General features: G+C 38.6%; 1 protein-coding gene across 1 annotated transcript in view; it reads right to left on the minus strand.

Moving 5' to 3' along the window:
* The window catches only part of LOC128718157 (rho GTPase-activating protein Graf), a 111,931-nt gene that overhangs the window by 38,327 nt on the left and 54,076 nt on the right, over window positions 1-19,528 (minus strand). Inside the window, exon 6 of the mRNA XM_053811829.1 lies at window positions 15,918-16,035. Coding sequence (XP_053667804.1) covers window positions 15,918-16,035 — 118 coding nt within the window. The remainder of the gene's footprint in view (window positions 1-15,917; window positions 16,036-19,528) is intronic.

Genomic DNA, 19,528 nt, shown 5'->3' on the forward strand with positions numbered 1-19,528 from the left:
AAATCTGTGGTCGAAAGAGCCACTATCGAGACAAAGTGAACTTTGGGACACCGTGCCCAGGGAGAACAGTTGGACCTCTTCCATACTAAATCGGAAAGTGCTCGCTCTAACAGCTATTTCGCTCCTGCGTGCACTCTTGCCGAATCGAGCCCCCCCCCCCCCCCCTCGAAAGCTCTCTTGATCGGAGCGAAATTTCTCGTGCTGTTCGCTTCTTCGAAGTCATTCTTTTCGGTTGTGTCCGTTGCAGGCATACACAAACGTCAACAAACATACACACACAGCCCACTGTTGCAACAATCCTTCGGTTTTAACCTCTCTTTTTGATCGTGAATTCACTTTATGAATTCACTAGGGATTGTTAGCAAAAAAACTCATTTTAAACATTGTAGAGCTATTTTGTTCGTTCAAAGCACGCATGTATTTCGTTCATAGTGAAATTCTCAACATACTTTAATATCCACAGCACTATCCTAAAGGATGTTTGGTACTTTACCGGTCTTTCCACTAGTACAATTATAGTTACTGAAATCTATTGTAGATTCACGAGTGATGTTTTGTGGTTTATTTGTTGTTTGTCTGGTCATATGTTGTGACGAACTAGTTTTGTTTGTCATGATGATTGTAAATATGCCATTCGTGCAATTGTAACGGTAAATGCTAAAACAGGATCGAACAACAGGATGGGCAAAGTACGAGTTCCTTGCCATATGTGTTTGATTCCAGTCTTGTTTCTATTGTTGTAGCTATCCAGTTATTCAGATTTATGTATTGTTAACATTATCAGCCAACTTTTCAGGCCACCGCTTTCGAAGTTATGTTCGAACGGTAGGCTTCTAGCAACAACTAAAGATGACAATCGAAATTAAAGTGATATCTCCGTTCTTTCGGGAGGTTGAAGGACTCATTTTCTTTGTAAACTTTATTATGCGTCAGTTTCTGCTCAGGCCAATCGGATGTGCGCATATAGGTAGCTCTCTCATGCAGTGACTGAAGGTTTGGGCCTGTTAAAGGATAACATTTTACAGAGAATAATGATACCTCCAAACAGCGCTCACAAGCGATGAACATAACTTTTTACTCTCTAACCTCAGACGGATGATTTATCCAACACGTAGAGACAGTTGATCGCCAAGGCAAAAGACTATCCATAGATTGATACTGACTTTTTAGTCGGACTTTGCATTGCTAGCAAGACGGCGTAAATTGGTTTATAGACTTGTGGCGCTACATGAAAAGCAACAGGCTTTTGTATACGTTACGCTTTCCAGCAGTACGGTAAGGTTGTCTTTTCATCAAATCAAAAAAATAAAAAAAAAGTCAAATCAGCCAAATTTTTGTCAGACAGACTATATTCAAAACAGATCCATTAAGCTATCTATGCAAAATTTAAAAACATGTTTAAGACTACTAAATCCTTCTGTGCAAATGAAACGTACACCGACATGCTCTTGTATATCCCCCTCACCCACAATCACCTCCTGTTATGATTTCACAAAAGGAAAGAAAACGAACATGGTATATGGTGACACCCAAAGGCTTCATGAGAACAAACAAAACTTGGTTTGGAATCCGAACATACTAGCTGTAATAGTGTACTCTCAGTTTACGATTTGTTGACATCTGCGAAAACTAGCTAAATGATCCATCATAACCTTCTTTGTGCGGTACTGTACCTTATGCGCATGAGTACCGTTATCTTCGTGCGCACGCAAATACATCTTCACACGTTTGTTTCAGACTCAACCAATAACGACTAACACGGTACGCAAATTGCTACCAGCCAGATGGTCATACACAAATAAAAGAAATAACCGAGGAGAGGGTCATGATGAAATTGAAGTGAAATTAAGGGGATTAAAGCGACACTTTTCGGGCCCATTTCTGGTACAATTCATACAGTTTTTCCTATTAAACAGTTTTTTTTCGGACCCCCCACACGGCGGGCCCAGTCGTACAAAGTTTCCGAAAACCTTTTGTCCGCGGATATACCGAATCGACCTACAATCTAGATACCGATGGTCAGACACTTTCAACCTTCACGCACACACTCTCACGCGGTAGTATATAAGGCCCCGCGTAGCCACGCCCGCTTCAGTCGCCTTCCGGCGTTTGCAGCGTGAACATCTACGCCAAGTTGCAACAAAATTATGATCGATTTGATGACGAAATATTGGATTCGAGTGGAGGGGGAAATTTGCCTAAAAATAAAATTTATTATTTTTTTCTCTGCCGCGCCAGGCCGGGGTGAGCGCGATACGCTCATGGGGAGCATTCGTATGTGCTCTCGTATCTTTTTTCGATACGTCGCTCTTTTTCCCATACAATTTTCTTGTCGCTGGTGCTGTAATGAAAGAGAACTTTGGATTAAAGCATTGGTACAGAAGAAAGTGGTACTTACATTATTGCCGTCTGACTATTGTTGAGTTGCGTACGTTGCGTATCATATATGAACGAGACGGAACGGGAAATATTTTACATGTACGAATATTAAGAAATTTTTTCATTTCGTATAGTGTACATTTGTAGACGAAATAATTAAAAATTTTATTAATTAATTTAATTTTAAAAATTTAATGAATAAAAAAAAAATATTGTATGCTTTCTGCGTATTGTATTGTATTTACGCGTTTTGCGTATTGATTGACACTTGCCTCATTATTATCGCATTAATGATAAATAATTTTAGTCTCGTTTTATTTATATTTGTTCGAATTTTTTTCATTCTTTCGGCAGTAAAAATTTTACATAGGAGTCATAGAGTCATAGAGTCATAGAGAAATAAATTTTCTTTTTTTAGTACAATTATTTAAATATTGCTATTCTCAAACACCCGTCTCAATCGACCGCCGCAATGCATTGCCTCGGAATGTATCTAATTATACCAAGTATTGGCCCTGATTTAAGCACTTGTTTTTCAAAATATATTAGCAAAAAGTATTCCAAATGTTAGCTTAAAGTGTTGTCAATACTTTGCAATCGATGGTTTGTAAATAAATAATAAATTACATGCTATTAAATGCATTAAATGCAACACCGAAATTACACACCGGTAATGCCATGAAGCGGGACTCCATAGAACCATGCGGAAGTCGAACGCGGACACTGCGCTATGTAAAACGCTGTACGATGAGTCCGAATTGCACCCGCGCTGTGTACGGCGCAGTACGATGAGTCCGAATTGCACCCGCGCTGTGTACAGCGCAGTACGATGAGTCCGAATTGCACCTTCGCTGTGTACGGCGTAGTACGATGAGTCCGAATTGCACCCTCGCTGTGTACAGCGCAGTACGATGAGTCCGAATTGCACCTTCGCTGTGTACAGCGCAGTACGATGAGTCCGAATTGCACCTGTGCTATGTAAAACGCCGTACGATGAGTCCGAATTGCACCAGCGCTGTGTACAGCGCCGTGCGATGAGTTCGAATTGCACCAGCGCTGTATACAGCGCCGTGCGATGAGTCCGAATTGCACCAGCGCTGTGTACAGCGCAGTACGATGAGTTCGAAAAGCACCCGCGCTGTGGCAGTACGACGAGTCCGAAAACCACCTGCGCTGTTTCCGAATTGGCAAGCCAGGTCGCGCAGGCGGCAACACACACTGTACATAGGTACGTACGCTGTCGACACACGCCTTGCGGTCGGTCGCTTTGCATGTGTTGGTGCGCTTCGTAAGTCCGTACACGCTCGATCGAGGGCGTACCGTGATTTCGCGTGTGTATGACGTGTGTGTTTGTCTTTTATCTCACGTGGCGTGTAGGCCAAAACGAGAGATCCGAGTAAAATTAGATGGGGCGTGGTGCAATTGCTCGCTGGGGGGCCTTATGCGGCCGCCTACTCCGCCTACCGTTAGATCCGCCACTGTACACCATGATACAACTGCAGTACCTATCTACATGATGACATTTAAAACCTGTTTCTAGTGCTGTTTCTTATATCAACTTCAACCGTAGGACAATAACAAATCAAAGGGATTGTTCTCAAACACTGACCCAATCCTTACTGAACACATCATTCTAAAATCATTGGCATGGTTTACGGCGAACGATTGCTGAACGAGCAATCATTCGTTATGTCAAGCCCTTTAAAAATGAATTGGTTTGCGCTCAGAATTGCATAAATTTTGTCGATTGGGTCTTCTGTTTAGTTCATGAAAGCTCATTTTTCGTACATTTTGTGTCAGCTGGGTCTGCTACGTAGCTCATTCAAGTTGCATGCAATACAACACTGTCCCCCTAGACAATTTGAGTAGTTTTTCACAAGTTCCTCGAGGATCGAGTAGATCTACCCGCCAACCTCACTTGACCCACACATTTGTGGTCGCACACAAGATTTGATATTGTCTTCTCATTTTAGAGTATGTCTGTCCTACTCTCAAGAAGACCAAGAAGATATTGTTTGTATTGGTGTGCATGAGACGCGTGTAGGCAAAGAAATGACAAGTCCAAGGAAGCCGGGTAAACATACACAAAACAGAAGCCAAACTGAACTAACTCATTTCGCATCTTTTTAGAAAAAGGAGTATTTACGGACCAATTTAAAACATGCCGTCGAAATCATCCCTGTATCGGAAGCGCCGTCGCTATCTTGAAGAGGTAGAGAGAGAACTTCCGGAAGAATTCGATGCATTGGAGGCTTCCGGTTCTGTTTCGGTGCCGGCATCAGCGGGCATGAGCTTTGGTAAGTGCAATCGTTTTCTTACACTTATAATAATGTAAGACCAATTGTAAAAAGCTGAAAATAGTTAGCTGTTAGTGTGTTACAAGTGTTATTAGTTCGATTGTGCGTTGAATTGCGATTTCGGTCGTAAATAACCGACTCGAAGGAGAACGTTTAGTGTTGTGTTGTGCGTGGGAACATTCCGCGTTCCTAAATTCATGAACCTATGATTTTGCACTGATAGCCACTCTGTCTATCATCTTAATTTTAATCTGTGCAAAAACATTAACATTCTGTTGCGATAAATAAACTGGCATACGTGATGTACAGTGCTGAGCAAACGCTTTGCTTTTGCATGCGCGGCAGGGTAGTGAAAAAAGAGTAGTGAAAATTAATGTCGCCGGCCGGTCCCTTTTTTAGGTATTATTTTTGTAAAGTAAAAATGTGCTTCCTTTGTGTGATCCGTTGGTGTAATTGGTAGCGGCATCTGTCCCATATTAGAAGACGACAGGATGGAAAACCCCATCTGGAACAATCCCCCGTAGAAAGGACTCACCATCCGGCTAAATTCTGTGGTAAAATAATTGCAAACGGCCTGTCCGTTCTAACGAAGAGAAAACGTGACAATTCGTCATCCTCCGGGAATCATGAACCATCCGTGATTGGTTTGCTCGCGGCGTGTTTCCGGCGTTCCGTTATTATGTTTTATATCTGGGACTCTCTGTGCTATGAATTTGGGTGTCCGTTGTGAGCGCCAGACGCGTAAAATTATTTTCTCATTTTATTTTATATTAACTGTTAAGTGGTTTGTGGCGATCGCATTGTCTGTATTAAAACTACTTTTGTTAAATTTTCTATTAACTAATTTTGTGTTTTGGTGGTTTGGGGTTTTCTTTACAGATGAATCGAATGATCCGAATAATTTGTTTAGTGGCTTAGAAAGCATTGGTGGTGGCATAGATAATGTAAGTTGCATGGATTTAGATACTAACATTACTAACGATATGAATGCTAATGATATTAGTACTAACGATATTATTACTAATGATACAAACATTGATGAAGAAGAACCAGTTGAAAGTGCTGATGATTTTTGGAGGGATGATTATAGCTTCCTCAATAGTTTTGAATCTTTGAAAGATGCTTTAAAATATTTGGCAATTGTAGGGCATCTTTCCCGTAACTTTCTCAACTTGCTGCTGGCAATTTTAAGAAAAATTGGTCACCCTGAGCTTCCGAAGGATGCACGTACGTTGCTAAAGATACCAAAAGTAAGCAACGAAATTCAAAACATTACAAGGGGTCGATTATGGTATCCTGGGATTGAGGTTGCTCTTAGAAACTTGTTTAAGGATGCCAATCCGGAAGCAACTAAGTTCAGCCTGCAAATTTCAATCGATGGTCTTCCTCTCTTCAGAAGCAGTCCCACTGAATTTTGGCCTATTCTTTTTAAAATTGATAAAATTCTCGATTGTCCAGTGATGGTTGCAGGTATATACAGCGGCCAAAATAAACCTACAAATTTGGAGCAATTTCTTCGGCCATTAGTGGACGATTTAAATGCATTACATTCAACAGGGGTGCAGTTTGGTGATCAAACAATTCCTGTTTGCGTGAAGGGTTTTATCACCGATTCGCCAGCGCGGGCTTTAATAAAATCGGTGTTAGGATTTCAGGGGAAACACGGATGCACGAAGTGCACTATCGTTGGAGAGCGTGTGGAGTCATTGCATAAGGTAGTTTTTGATTATGCTCTAGCTCCACCGCGCACGGATGCCAGTTTTCGCGCAAGAGGCGATCGAGAACATCACAAATCTAAACGTTCACCATTGGAAGAGGTTATTGGTTTAGATATGATTAAAAGTTTTCCAGTAGCTGATCGGTGTCACCTGATTGATTTGGGCGGCACTCGTAAATTCTTGGTAAGCTTAGATGACCATAGAATGGCCTCTTTTGATCGGTGGAGCGCTGATCAAAAGGAAAACATATCGCACTTTTTGATTAAAACCAAACTTCCTGCTGAAATACACCGACCATTCCAATCTCTTATAACTTTAAAATTTTGGAAAGCAACTGAATTTAGGTCTTTTGCGCATTACGTTAGCCCTGTGATATACAGAGATTTTATGCACCCCGCTGGTTTTGATCATTATCTTCTCTATTTTTGTAGTATAACTATTTATTCATCTTCAACATATCAACCCCTTTATCCCCTTGCACGTAGAATGCTCCATAAATTTGTATCTCAGTTCCCAACTTTCTATGGTCGCACTCATATGACTAGTAATATACATAATCTCCTCACCGTGCATGAAGATGTTGAAACTTTTGGTGAACTAGATAATTTCTCGGCATATGATTTTGAAAACTTTTTGCAATTCCTCAAACGGTGTGTGCGAAAGGGGTCTAAATGTTTGTAACAAGTAGCAGGTAGATCAAAATTATTTGCATCCATTAATGTAGACATTGGTTTAAATAGAAAAGCTTATCCGTGTGTAACTACGGATGGTTGTGGGTTACACATTACATCCAGTTTTGTTTTGAAGCCTGTTTTTAGTGATCAGTGGATATTAACACGAGGGAATGGGTTAGTTAAATTTTTGAGAGTAGAATTAACCCCGCAAAATTCGTTCATTGTTCATGGGATTCAGTATGATAATAAAGTAGATTATTTCCATGTTAATACAGTAGATGATGTTGCTCCTATACAATTAAAATCTAGTGAAATTAACATTTACAAATTAAATTCTTTTATACCGTCCAAAGTAGTCAGACTAACCATTCAAGCAATAAAATGTAAATTAGTAGCCGTTAACCTACCTTCTCGTCCTCTTGTTTATTTTATGAAGATGTAGATGTAGATGAATTTTTAGGTGAAACACCCGCATCCGTCTTATTTATTTCTCTATTACATACTTCTAATAATAACTAAACAAATACTAATCGTAGTTACATCGTTTGTAGTTTCGTTTCATTTTTTATGGTATATTGGTGGCGGTACCATAGTGGTGGTGGGAAAAGAAACAAAATAGTTTACACTTAGGAGACAGTAAAGAAAGCAGTACACTTCATCTTCAGGACGATCTAAGAACAGCGGACACGACGCATGGAATAAAACTCGTCTCCACGTGCCGGCTGGGATCGAATCAGGTCGGGGAGGGGTTTAGTGGGTAGGCGTCGATCGTAACTCTTGTGCCAAGTGATTGCGATCGATGAATCCCACACTACCCACGGATGGTGAGTTGGTTATCGGGTGTCTTTAGAAGATTCCCCTCCCCGTCAAAAAAAAAATATAAATCCCTCATTTATCACATCATAAGTTAATTCAATCACTAATTGTAACTGATCTTTCTACAGCTATGGTTCAGCAATATGATCGACATAGACCGATGATCGTAAGCGGTGATATTAGCGCTCATGGCAAATTCGAATCCCATAAAATGGACACTTCTTTAACAAGCATTGCTACTCAACTGCATGGTAGTTTAATCTGAACTCGTAAGTCTTGACGAAGGCTTGAACGCATTCAATAAAGTAATGTAAGTAAAAATAATTAATTTTATATTTTGGTAATTACTCAATGATTTCTATCCGTCGTTTCAGCATACACAATACTTTAAATGACTGGTGAACAGACAACCGTGGCCGAGAAATTTCGTCAATCGCAACCTGCTCGATCCGCCGGAGATCGATACATACACGTACTAGATTTGATGAGGCTGAAGGAGGTGGGTAAGATGCTACGTGCACACATCGCGTTTTCACGTAATACGAAGCATTTTTTTTTTCGTTTTTTTGGACGTGTTTAATAATTATGGGTTTATTATGATGCTGAAGTGATTTATAAGCAACTAATTACTTTGTTTTGTTCATTTAGATTCGTTCATTTAGTCTTCCATTCGGATCATTATTATGGCATGTATTTGGTAATTAAGCACACAACATTCATTTGCATGTAACAAAGAAGTATAATTTCATGTAAATATAAGTATCGTAGTATCTTTAGCTTAAGGCAATCACAATACATTTCATGTAACTTATCACAATAAATTTCATGTAAAGTTCTTATGTATACTTATTTCCTAGCTTATCATTTAAAACTATAACTATATTTCTTATTCTAAAGGCTTATTGGTAGTTCTACGCTTATGGCAAATAAATTTGTTAACGTATTTCCTTTTTTTTAAATTATCTATATGTTGCAATTTTAATTGCATCCACTGTTTAATTTCTAAGTCCCTACAATTTTCACCTAATATCTTTAAAAATAACAAAATATTTTTAAATTTACCTAAAGCTACTTTAACTCCTCCCTTTCCTCTTCCAGTCCAAGACATTTGCAATAGGACGTTATGTCCTACCACCAAGTGCAGAGCATCACAAGCACGCTGCTTGCTGGTTCCCTCTGCAATATTTCGGCTCAGCCACTGCACCATTTCATCCCGTTTTTGGGGGTTCTGGATGCTTGCTTCCAGGTCACACAACTCCTCGTACGTTTCCACTATGCGGAAAATTGGCGCGGATGTTTGGCTGATGTTGGGACCGGTGTTTGTGATATTTACGGATTGTTGCATGATTGCCGTCAGTTGGTCGATTTTAATGTGCATCAAATCGTTTTGCACCTTAAATTTAAACTTTGACAACACACCGTGAAGATTGACCGAGAGATCTTACTAACACATGCATACACCTGTGCTGCAAACGCTCACTCATACATAGGCTCGCCAACAGGCCCGTAGTTGAATCCCCTAATTTTGCCCTTAGCCCATACAAAAGTCCCCTAATTTTTGTCACGCCAAAAATTGACAAGTCTATCAGAGCCTGTGAGCAAAACCACAACAATGTTGAAACCTGGCTTACATTTTACTGTTGTTTAGTGAAACAGGTGTTCCTGAACAATAAAAATGGAATTCGGGACCATTCCGGTGTCTGTGCCTTTGCCGATAGCTATAAAAACGCAGGAGAACTCAACGCAATGGAGGGTTCCGGTTCTGATTCGGTGCCGGCGAAGACGGGCATGATCTTTGGTAAGAAAAATAGATTTTCTACGCTCATTATAGTTTGACTTGGTAAACTTGGTAAAGTAAGAAGTGATCTATCAGTGTTCTACTAATTCGGTTGTGCATTGAATTACTGTTTTACGAGCTGCAATCAACCGGATCTAAACAAAACCTTTAGTTTAGTGATGTGGGTGGAAAAAAGAAGTTAAATGAACGATTACATGATCGAGTAAAATAATTCTGCTTTGGGGACCGGGTATTGTCTATTTCCTGGCCATTATGAATGAAAGAGATGACGCAGTTTTTAATTATTATTGTATATATTTGATAGTGATTTTTTTGTCAAAATTCGTTTTTATTATTCAACATAGTTCCCTTCAAGAGCGATACAACGATTATAACGACCTTCCAATTTTTTGATACCATTTTGGTAGTACTCCTTCGGTTTTGCCTCAAAATAGGCCTCAGTTTCGGCGACCACCTCTTCATTGCAGCCAAATTTTTTCCCTGCGAGCATCCTTTTGAGGTCTGAGAACAAGAAAAAGTCGCTGGGGGCCAGATCTGGAGAATACGGTGGGTGGGGAAGCAATTCGAAGCCCAATTCATGAATTTTTGCCATCGTTCTCAATGACTTGTGGCACGGTGCGTTGTCTTGGTGGAACAACACTTGCACAAAAGTTGCTTGACAAAAGACGCTCTGTCTCACAAACTAATTGACATACAGACGTCAAATTTTGACACGAATCATTTGAAGGTTGGTACTATATAAAAATAATATGCATTTAATACTAGCGGCGCCATTTATGTGTCAGACCGGGGACTTATCAGCCAACCTGTTATCTACCAATACTAAAATGTGTAATCCTACGTAATATTTCGACAGGGGATGTCCGGTAATACTGTGCCAGTTGATTCATTCTGCGTTCGTCGTTATCCAATCGACACTTCCAAGCAGATGCAACACAGTTGTGTTAAAACTGCGGCTTTGAAGCAAATAAGGGATATCAGGAAATGTAGCTCGTCTCGTCAACTAAACGGTAATAATTTATAATTTCTTATCTATATTAGATTGCCATTCTTTCGCAACCATGTCAATGTAATCTAACCATTTTATCCTATTTACAGAATACGGAATCAACTTGCTTTGCGCTTAAAGCCCCATGTAGCTCTGGAGGGTTTCACGATGGTTTGGTTTGGTAGCTGAAATATGGGCTATCCACTCCGCCCTGTATTGCCATGTTAGATCCACCATAATCCGCCCAAGGGGTTCAGGCTAGCTCGTATACCCACGCTTGGATATGCGGTGACAAAAACTTCCACTACACACAACGAGGCCGTGGCGGAATAGGATGTGGGTAGCAGAGCCTGTGGGACCGTCGAGATATTCGAATGCAGACCACTGTAAGTGTTCAACGTTTACTTCAATTCGAACTAATTTCCTTTTATCAATTATCAATAAAATTGATCCATGTTGTCCTATTTACAGAATGGGGTGTCGTTCGGTCTAATACAACGGATAATTTCATCGTTGCAGATTGTAAAAGGTAAATATGTTTACAACGTAAATCAATGCAACCCAGAGAGAGACGAAAGAAACTCTCATGTTTCAAAGTCTCTTTAATATTTTAAACAACAACAACAATGCAACCCAGTACTTGTATTATATTAATGCAATTAGTTTCATAATTGGAACATTCCTAACCATGCTTTACGTTACGATTGCATGCATATATCGTTGCAATGATTGCACATAATAAATTACATTCGTAATGCTAATATGGGACGATATTTTATTTTCTATTTTAGTGAAACCATCATGACAGATGAAAAACATCGAAACCCAAATCAAGGAAGCGCAACGAGATGTTGGCCATTGCAATGTTTATTGTTGGACACGGATAGGAACAAATCTACGCACTAAAATTCTTTTGTTACGGCCTCGGAGTAATTCAATACGTTATTCATCATTTTATTCTGAAGCAACATCGAGACACAGAAACAGATTTTCATGCGGGATAGGTAGTTCGTCATTGTATCTTTTGCAATTATTATTTTTAATTTTAACATTTATTTGTCTTACACTAAAAAAATTGTAAAATTGTACATTGAAAAAAAAATATAAATTAGCTTCAGTAAAAAAAAACTAAAAATTTTTATCAACTGACAATTCAAAATTAATCAGCTGAGCTAAAGAAAACGAAAATCACTACTACATACACAAACCGAGCGATCTCACTCACACATGCATACCTCTGGGCTGCAAACGCTCACTCACACACCCTCAGAAGCTCGTAGTTGAATCCCCTATTTTGCCCTGATTTCATATAACGAATCCCCTAATTTTGTATGGGCCGAAGCTCGGTGACACAAAATTAGGGGCTTGCATGCGGGTTCGAGCACTTGTTTGCCTAGTGGGGTAAAGGTAAAAAACTGAAATGAAAACTGTTCTACCCAGAACAGTTTGTATTGTTTTTTTTTTTAGTTTGGTTTTTACAGTGTACCACGATCGATCGATATAGGTTTGTATGGAGCTCTCCAGTTACTCTTGACCGATCGATCGATCGATTCGTTTGTTTTGTTATTGTTCCAAGTTAGGGATTATTAGCGTTGACATCTGAGACGATTTAATTATTTAAAACTTAGAAAATATTAAATACCTAAATAATTTGATTCATTATAAAACACTACCGACTTCTATGTAAGAAAACAATTTTTGTACATCATATAACACATTAAATGGTTTGCAACCGTCGTATTGACGTTCGTTTAAAATTGTGGAATACAAACATTAGGGTTTGTTATATAGCATGCAAACTGGAATGTGATGTGAACGATCGCTCGTGAGAAATCGTTCGCCGTAAACCATGCCTTTATCTTAAACGGCTAAACTTGTGTTCAAGATAGAAACGCTTGTTTTCTGCTCTGTTAAACCCTGTAAGGCCGTTAATTTTAAAGGCTCAAATTTGAAAGGCATTCCACTAGTGATTGCTGCAAAATTAGCAAAGTAGGACGTTTTAAAAACAACAATAATAAAGATACTTAAAAGGCATGCTCGAATGATTTTAATTTTAGAAAACCTTTTCCGTGATCTGAACCAAGCGAATAAGAAAAAACTATGAAATTGATAGGGAAACACTAAACACTATACTATCGGAAAAACTGGTTATGAATTCGCTTTGAATTAGTGATTGGCCAATTTGGCCAGGCTGTATTCGCACGTACGGATTCAAGAGTATCATTATACTTTTGTAGTGTTTGCAACCCAACTTTAGCTAATCGTTTAGTGATCAGAACAGGTCTGGTTTAATTGGTTTGTAGATTAAAGGTAAAATTAAACAAATAATTTTTTAAGTTGGAATACATTGAACATCAACCAATTTGCTGATTTTTTTTTTCTTCGATAGGCGCTATGACCAGGCCGTGTCGAATTATTATTTCCACAATTTTTGCTATGATAGAACGGATTTTGTACCGGTCTGTGTGCGACCAGTATTAACGAACATTTTTTTAAACAATTGGAAATGTCGGTTGAGCTATGGCAACATTAAAATCGTGGCTGAAGCCGTGCTGGTTCGCTAAGCGCTATGGCCACGCCGTGTCGAATTACTATTTTCCACATAGCTGGACAGTCAATCTTTGCTCTGACAGAACGGATTTTGTACCAGTCTGTGTGGGACCGGTATTACCGAACATATTTTTAACCAATTAGAAATGTCGGTTGAGCTATGGCAACATTAAAATCGTGGCCGAAGCCGTGCTGGTAACTTCCTTCGGCAAGGAAGCGAATGGTAACAGCCAACACCCCTTTTGATGTTAACTCGGTACCCTTGCTAGGTGGAAACTTTGGTTCTATTTTGGACAGGACGTATATAAATGCTTCCTTTAATAGCCTGAAGTTTTTCATAAACCTGCAATAAACATAACAATTACGATCATCAGTATGGATTTTACTCACCTGCTTGTTAATTAAACTTACTACGCAACATTCTGCGATGCGCAATAAGATTTTCAACTTGCTCTGTATACTACTCTGTATCACTATCACTAAATAAATATCCAGATATCATTTTTAACATAAGAAATGAAATAGAACCAATTGCCTCAGAATCTCGCTTGTTTACATATGTTTCTCACCTCAGAGCAATAAAAAGCCGCGTTTGACAGTTTGTGTTGTCGCGAGTCAACGAAAGAACAAACTCAACGAAAACTGCCCTTCTATAACCCGGCGGTCTACAGGCACTTAATATTGAACGAGAAACGTCAAATCGTATGGAAAATTTGCTCGCTGAACATTTTTGCTCAATGAAAAACCGAGTTTTTTCATTTCAGTTTGTTTATGTTCGAATTGCTCATTGAACATTTCAAAAAAGAATTTTTGAACTTCAAAGTTATGATTGACCTGCAACGGTGACCGGTAAACAACGGTAATGTTCTGTGTGTGCTTCGTATTGTATCTATCATTCGTCGTTTATTTATTTATCATCGTTTTATTGTTAAAAAAAGGTAAGTTAATGAAAGTTTTGTTTATTACGAAAATTATGCTGATAGTTTGGTTGCAGCAAAATGGAAAACTTGCTTATCAACGAGGAGCAGTTGATCGACATGTTCGAGAATATTCCTTTGATATCGGATGTACGTAATCCAGACTACCTTAATCGTAGGAAGGAAAGGAAGCTTGGGAAACAATATAGCAAACTTGCTCTTTTTAGGTCGTTCTTTGAGGAGTTTAGTATTTCTCGGTCTTCTATCCCGCTCCATTGCAGCGATTAAAACAAGATTAATTGCAGAACTTCTCTGCAACAACCAAAACGGATCATTAAAAGGTGCAAAGGATGCACTTTTCATTTTGAAACTTTTTTGAATTGCTTTTGAACAACAGCCAAATGCTTCTGTCCATTTGACAGATCAGATCTGCTCGTTGTTCAATGAGCGCGTAGACGAGGTTCAGTTTTGCTCATTGAACATTTGTTCAATGTTCAGTGCCTGTAGACTGCCGGGTAACAAGTCTGTGTAATGCTGATTGGTTTTCCGTTTGGTTTGACAAAGTTTGTTAGACACTTGTTTGTTAGAGTTTGGCAATTCATACGAAAGTCTCTGCGCTCTTGGTCCCGCAGCTGTAGAATGCCATACGTTTTTCGTTCGTCGTTAACTACAATCGTACAATCTGGCCCACAGGGTTTCTTCTTTCTGATACCTGCCAAACTATCGGTTGACATCGTATCAGAGAAAAACGTTGCAACTCTTGATGAAATCGTCGATAATTCAGGAAATATCGATGCAAATGGTTTATTTTTCGCATAAGTAATCAAGTTGCATAAATATTTAGTTATGACCAGACGGGATCACGCAGTGTGGTCCTGCGTTACACCTGTATTAGATACCGATACTATCACCACTATCACCGAGAGCTTTACATCTGCATTCAATCGGCAGATCAGTCATGTCAGATCGGCATCAGCGTCCAAACGACAAACACGTATTTCGGTTTTCAATAAACAGCTGTGGTTCCATACTCAAATGCTTTCTAAGTTCGAAAATGACGATCTTTTCATGTCAGTAGCAGGTCTAGGAGATATATCAGGAGGAGATATTATAAAAAGGAATCAATTGAATCAAGAGACATGGAGCGAAGCACGTGCAGTTCACTCGTGTAATTGTAAAAGGAAACAAGATTTCACATCACAGAGAAAATCAGAGCAAATGATTTTCTGCAAATAAAATGAATCGATCAAAAAAGGACAAATCAAATAGTATGTAATACACAAAGTTTTTGAGCAAGGCAGTGAAGTAAGTTAATTGTACAAAAAATACGAATAAGAGTAAAATTGCTGTACCGCGCATTATTTTAGTACAAGAATATTGCAATGTTATGTACCATTTTAGTAAGTTGTGTTTCTCAATGCTTTAAAAATTTGAAATCTCTCTCTTCTTGGCGTAACGTCCTTCTAGATCATGCTTACCATTTCTGGTTTACTAGACTTAATGTTACCACGCAGCAGGATAATCAGTCCTTGCTACGAGGGATTGGGCCGGTCCTGTCGTGTGAAGACCGGCGCCGCGGTATTACCGCGTATTACCCGCCTATTTTGGGAACTATTACACAAATTTTCTAAATGAAAAAATCATATTTGATTCTAGAAATTGATGTTACGTACTATTGACTACAGATGCATATAAGTAATTTACTAGTTTACTAGTTACTAGTACTTGCTTCTACTAGTACTAGCCGAAAAGTATATGAACTATATATGTTTATACTTACTCAATACGATTTCCACAAACTCAAATTTTATACGTTCCTGGACCTCCTGTATACGCAAAACGTAGCTCAAGGATTCTCTAAGATATTCCCTTTCCAACATTCCTAACGACGCATCTGCCTGGAATGACAAACAATCGAAATATCGAAGAAATTGCTAACTAATTTGTCAAATGAAACAAAAAATTGTTAGAACATATTACCATTTTCCTGAACAGATCAAACTAACGCACATTAAAATGTTTAAGAATGCACGAATTTAAACGTCACAAATAAAGTTTTTAAGATAGTTATTGAAATTGATGTGAGCTTGTACAACAAACGTTTAATACAACTTTAATAAAGTTATTATTATACTTATGTGGTTGAGAGCTGATGTTAAAATATGTGGAAAGAGTTATGATTCAACATAATGTTGAACTGATGGAATGCAAAATTACTATCAAAATGTCCATGGTAAATAAATAATTGTACTCAATACCGCATAAACTGCCGTTAATTCGGTATTGCTCACGAGTAGTGTTGGGTAATTGAGATTCGGCTTCATGAATTTGAATGAAACTTTGAAATGAAAGAATGAATCTGAATTTCGGAATCCTCAAAGATTAATGAATCCTGGAGTTTCACAAATCCTCGAGATTCATGAATCTCATTACCTTTTTTAAACATTACCTTTTTTTAAATATACAGGGTTTTCATATTCCAACAAGCGTTTCCATCTTCAACACAATGCTCGGTTTGAACAACACAACAGTCTACGGCTTGTACACAAGCTTGGCCGTTCAAGATAAAGTGTCCATTTCAATGAAACAACTATCACATTGGCTTAAACAAACGTCATTCGGTGATGTTTGTTTTGGTCGTATAGCGGTACTCGGGGGAAGTGTGTCCGCTTATGTAATTCATTGTTTAACTTACTAAAACCTGTTTCCGAAGAACCGTATAAGCTTTAATTTGTTTTTTACACTAACTTTTTCAGTTCTTAATGCGTTATGAGAAATATATGAATAACCACCTATTCTAGAAGGGTTGTAGGTGAATCACTTTAGAGTTACCTGCCCCTATGGCACATTTGCCCCATGTTCTCCTACAATTCATGCTGAGCGTACATACGTATCGCAACAGAATTTTATTAATTAGTTGTTATTGTTGTTACATAATAATGATTAATATCAAAAATTCATGTTTGCCACAAAGCAGTGTATACATGATCATGTGAATAACAAAATTGTAGCCAACCAAAACAAACCACGCAGAATGTGATGTTTGTTTAAGCCAATGTGACAGTTGTTTTATTGAAATGAACACTTTGGCATGGTTTCCGGCGAACGAAAGCTGACGAGCTATCGTTCGTGATGAACTCACATCCCAGTTTGCATGCTATATAGCAGGGGTCTCCAAACTACGGCCCTCGAGAGTCTCCAGTGTGGCCCGCGACGCTTTTCCTAATGTTACCATTTTAATGAAAATGTCTAATGTGTTACCATTTTAATGAAAATGTCTAGGAAAGTTGTAATGTTTTTAACTGTTAAAATAACAATTACTGTAATAGTTAGTAACATTTAACATTGTAAAATGTGAAAAAAAATCATCTCGAGCGCAACGTCTGTGTAAATAACCCGCAAGGTACAGGGTACAACAGATAGAACATGACGAGCCCAACTTAATGAATCGCTTGAATCCGCTGGTACGTAAACAGACCGGCCGGATATGACATCCACTAAATTGTGCCCCCGAAGCCCTAAAATTGTAAATTTTCCCGTACGTAACACTTGCAGTAAATTGTGCACGCGATTCCATATCCAGTCTTAGCGATTCAGTAAACTATGTTATTTGTTATTATTTTTTTTTAAATTCAATGGGCCTCATATAACCCCTTTGAAGCATTTTTAAGATTAGTTTTACAATATAGCAAACAGAAAACAAATTAACAGAAAGTTGACCGCACAGCACGAATACAATTTAAAAACGCATAACGCGACATGTCAGGGTCGTAACGATCACAAACAGCATTAAATTCTCGGCACATAATTAAAAACGGATCAGAGGAACCGAAACGACTATGACTTTCCTCTACGTCAAGTAACATCCTCGCACGGAGCCTTCTAGCTGGGACGTATAGATTTAGTCTGGAGAACAGCGTCGGCGAGTCAATTCGATGCTTGACTATGCCGATGCCCAGTAACAAATAATCTCTGCGCATTACAGTTCCGCTGTTTTAGCGACTCCAGGCCAAGTAATGCGCAGCGTCCATCATAGTCTACTTGGATGTTCCAGGAACGAAGTGCAAACCGCGTAAATTTACGCTGAATATACTCTAGACGCGCCATGGGACGTCTATGCGAGTTGGATCGTTGTTTATGCGAGTTGATTTCGCCATGTCCTATCTAATGTAAAACCCTGTAATGTGTAAGTGGCCCCCACGCTATCATTGAGATACATCACGCTCTAAGCCAGTTTTTTGTATGCGTTTTGACGTTTCCAGGCTTATCCGCTTACAGCTCGCCATACAAATGGCAACCCAAGTTAAGCCTAGGAAAGAAGGATTAGATTGGTTTCTCAATGAAAGTACCCAAGAACCCAAAACCCAAACTCGACAAATGTCAAAACAAAGAATTTTGCTAGCTGGTCTGAGTCAGGTTAGGCCATGTTTCCCGTGTGCAAAAAAGGCTAACAAATTTTTTTTAACGAAAACAACTAAAAAAAAATTATTTCAATAATTAGACTTGTATATTATTTCATTGCATTGAAATTAAAATTAAATTACTAAACTTAAATCGATTTTCCTCAAATTGTAGTTTACAAAAATGATCCCTTGTGTCATTCTTTATGTCAAAATGCTATGTCCTTTACGAATCTGTACAGAATGATACAGCCCGGTACCTGGATTATTTGGCAGATACAGACTTAAAGCTTAAGCTTTCTAACTTTTGGGATGATCTACCCCATAGTTTAATGCGGCCCGCGGGCTGAAAAATTTGGAGACCCCTGCTATATAGCATACCCTAATGATTGTATTCCACAATTTTAAACGAACGTCATTACGACGGTTGCCATTCATTCAATGTGTTATATGACGTACAAGAATTGTTTTATTACATAGTTGCATGCAATAAAACACTGTAAAGGTAAAAAACTGAAATGAAAACTGTTCTACCCAGAACAGTTTGTCGATCGATCAATCGATCGATACAGGTTTGTTTGGGTACCGATCGATCGATCGATTGGTTTGTTTTGTTATTGTTCCAAGTTAGAGATGATTAGCGTTGACATCTGAGGGGATTTAATTATTTAAAACTTAGAAAAATATTAAATACCTAAATAATTTGATTCATTATAAAACACTACCGACTTCTATGTAAGAAAACAATTTTTGCACATCATATAACACATTAAATGGTTTGCAACCGTCGTATTGACGTTCGTTTAAAATTGTGGAATACAAACATTAGGGTTTGTTATATAGCATGCAAACTGGAATGTGAGTTCATAACGAACGATCGCTCGTGAGCAATCGTTCGCCGTAAACCATGTCTTAGAGTAACTCCAGCTCCATACAAACCTGTATCGAACGATTGTGGTACACTGTAAAAAACAAACATGAAACTGTTCTG

The sequence above is a fragment of the Anopheles marshallii genome, chromosome 2, assembly GCF_943734725.1.
Source record: "Anopheles marshallii chromosome 2, idAnoMarsDA_429_01, whole genome shotgun sequence".
Lineage (NCBI taxonomy): Eukaryota > Metazoa > Arthropoda > Insecta > Diptera > Culicidae > Anopheles > Anopheles marshallii.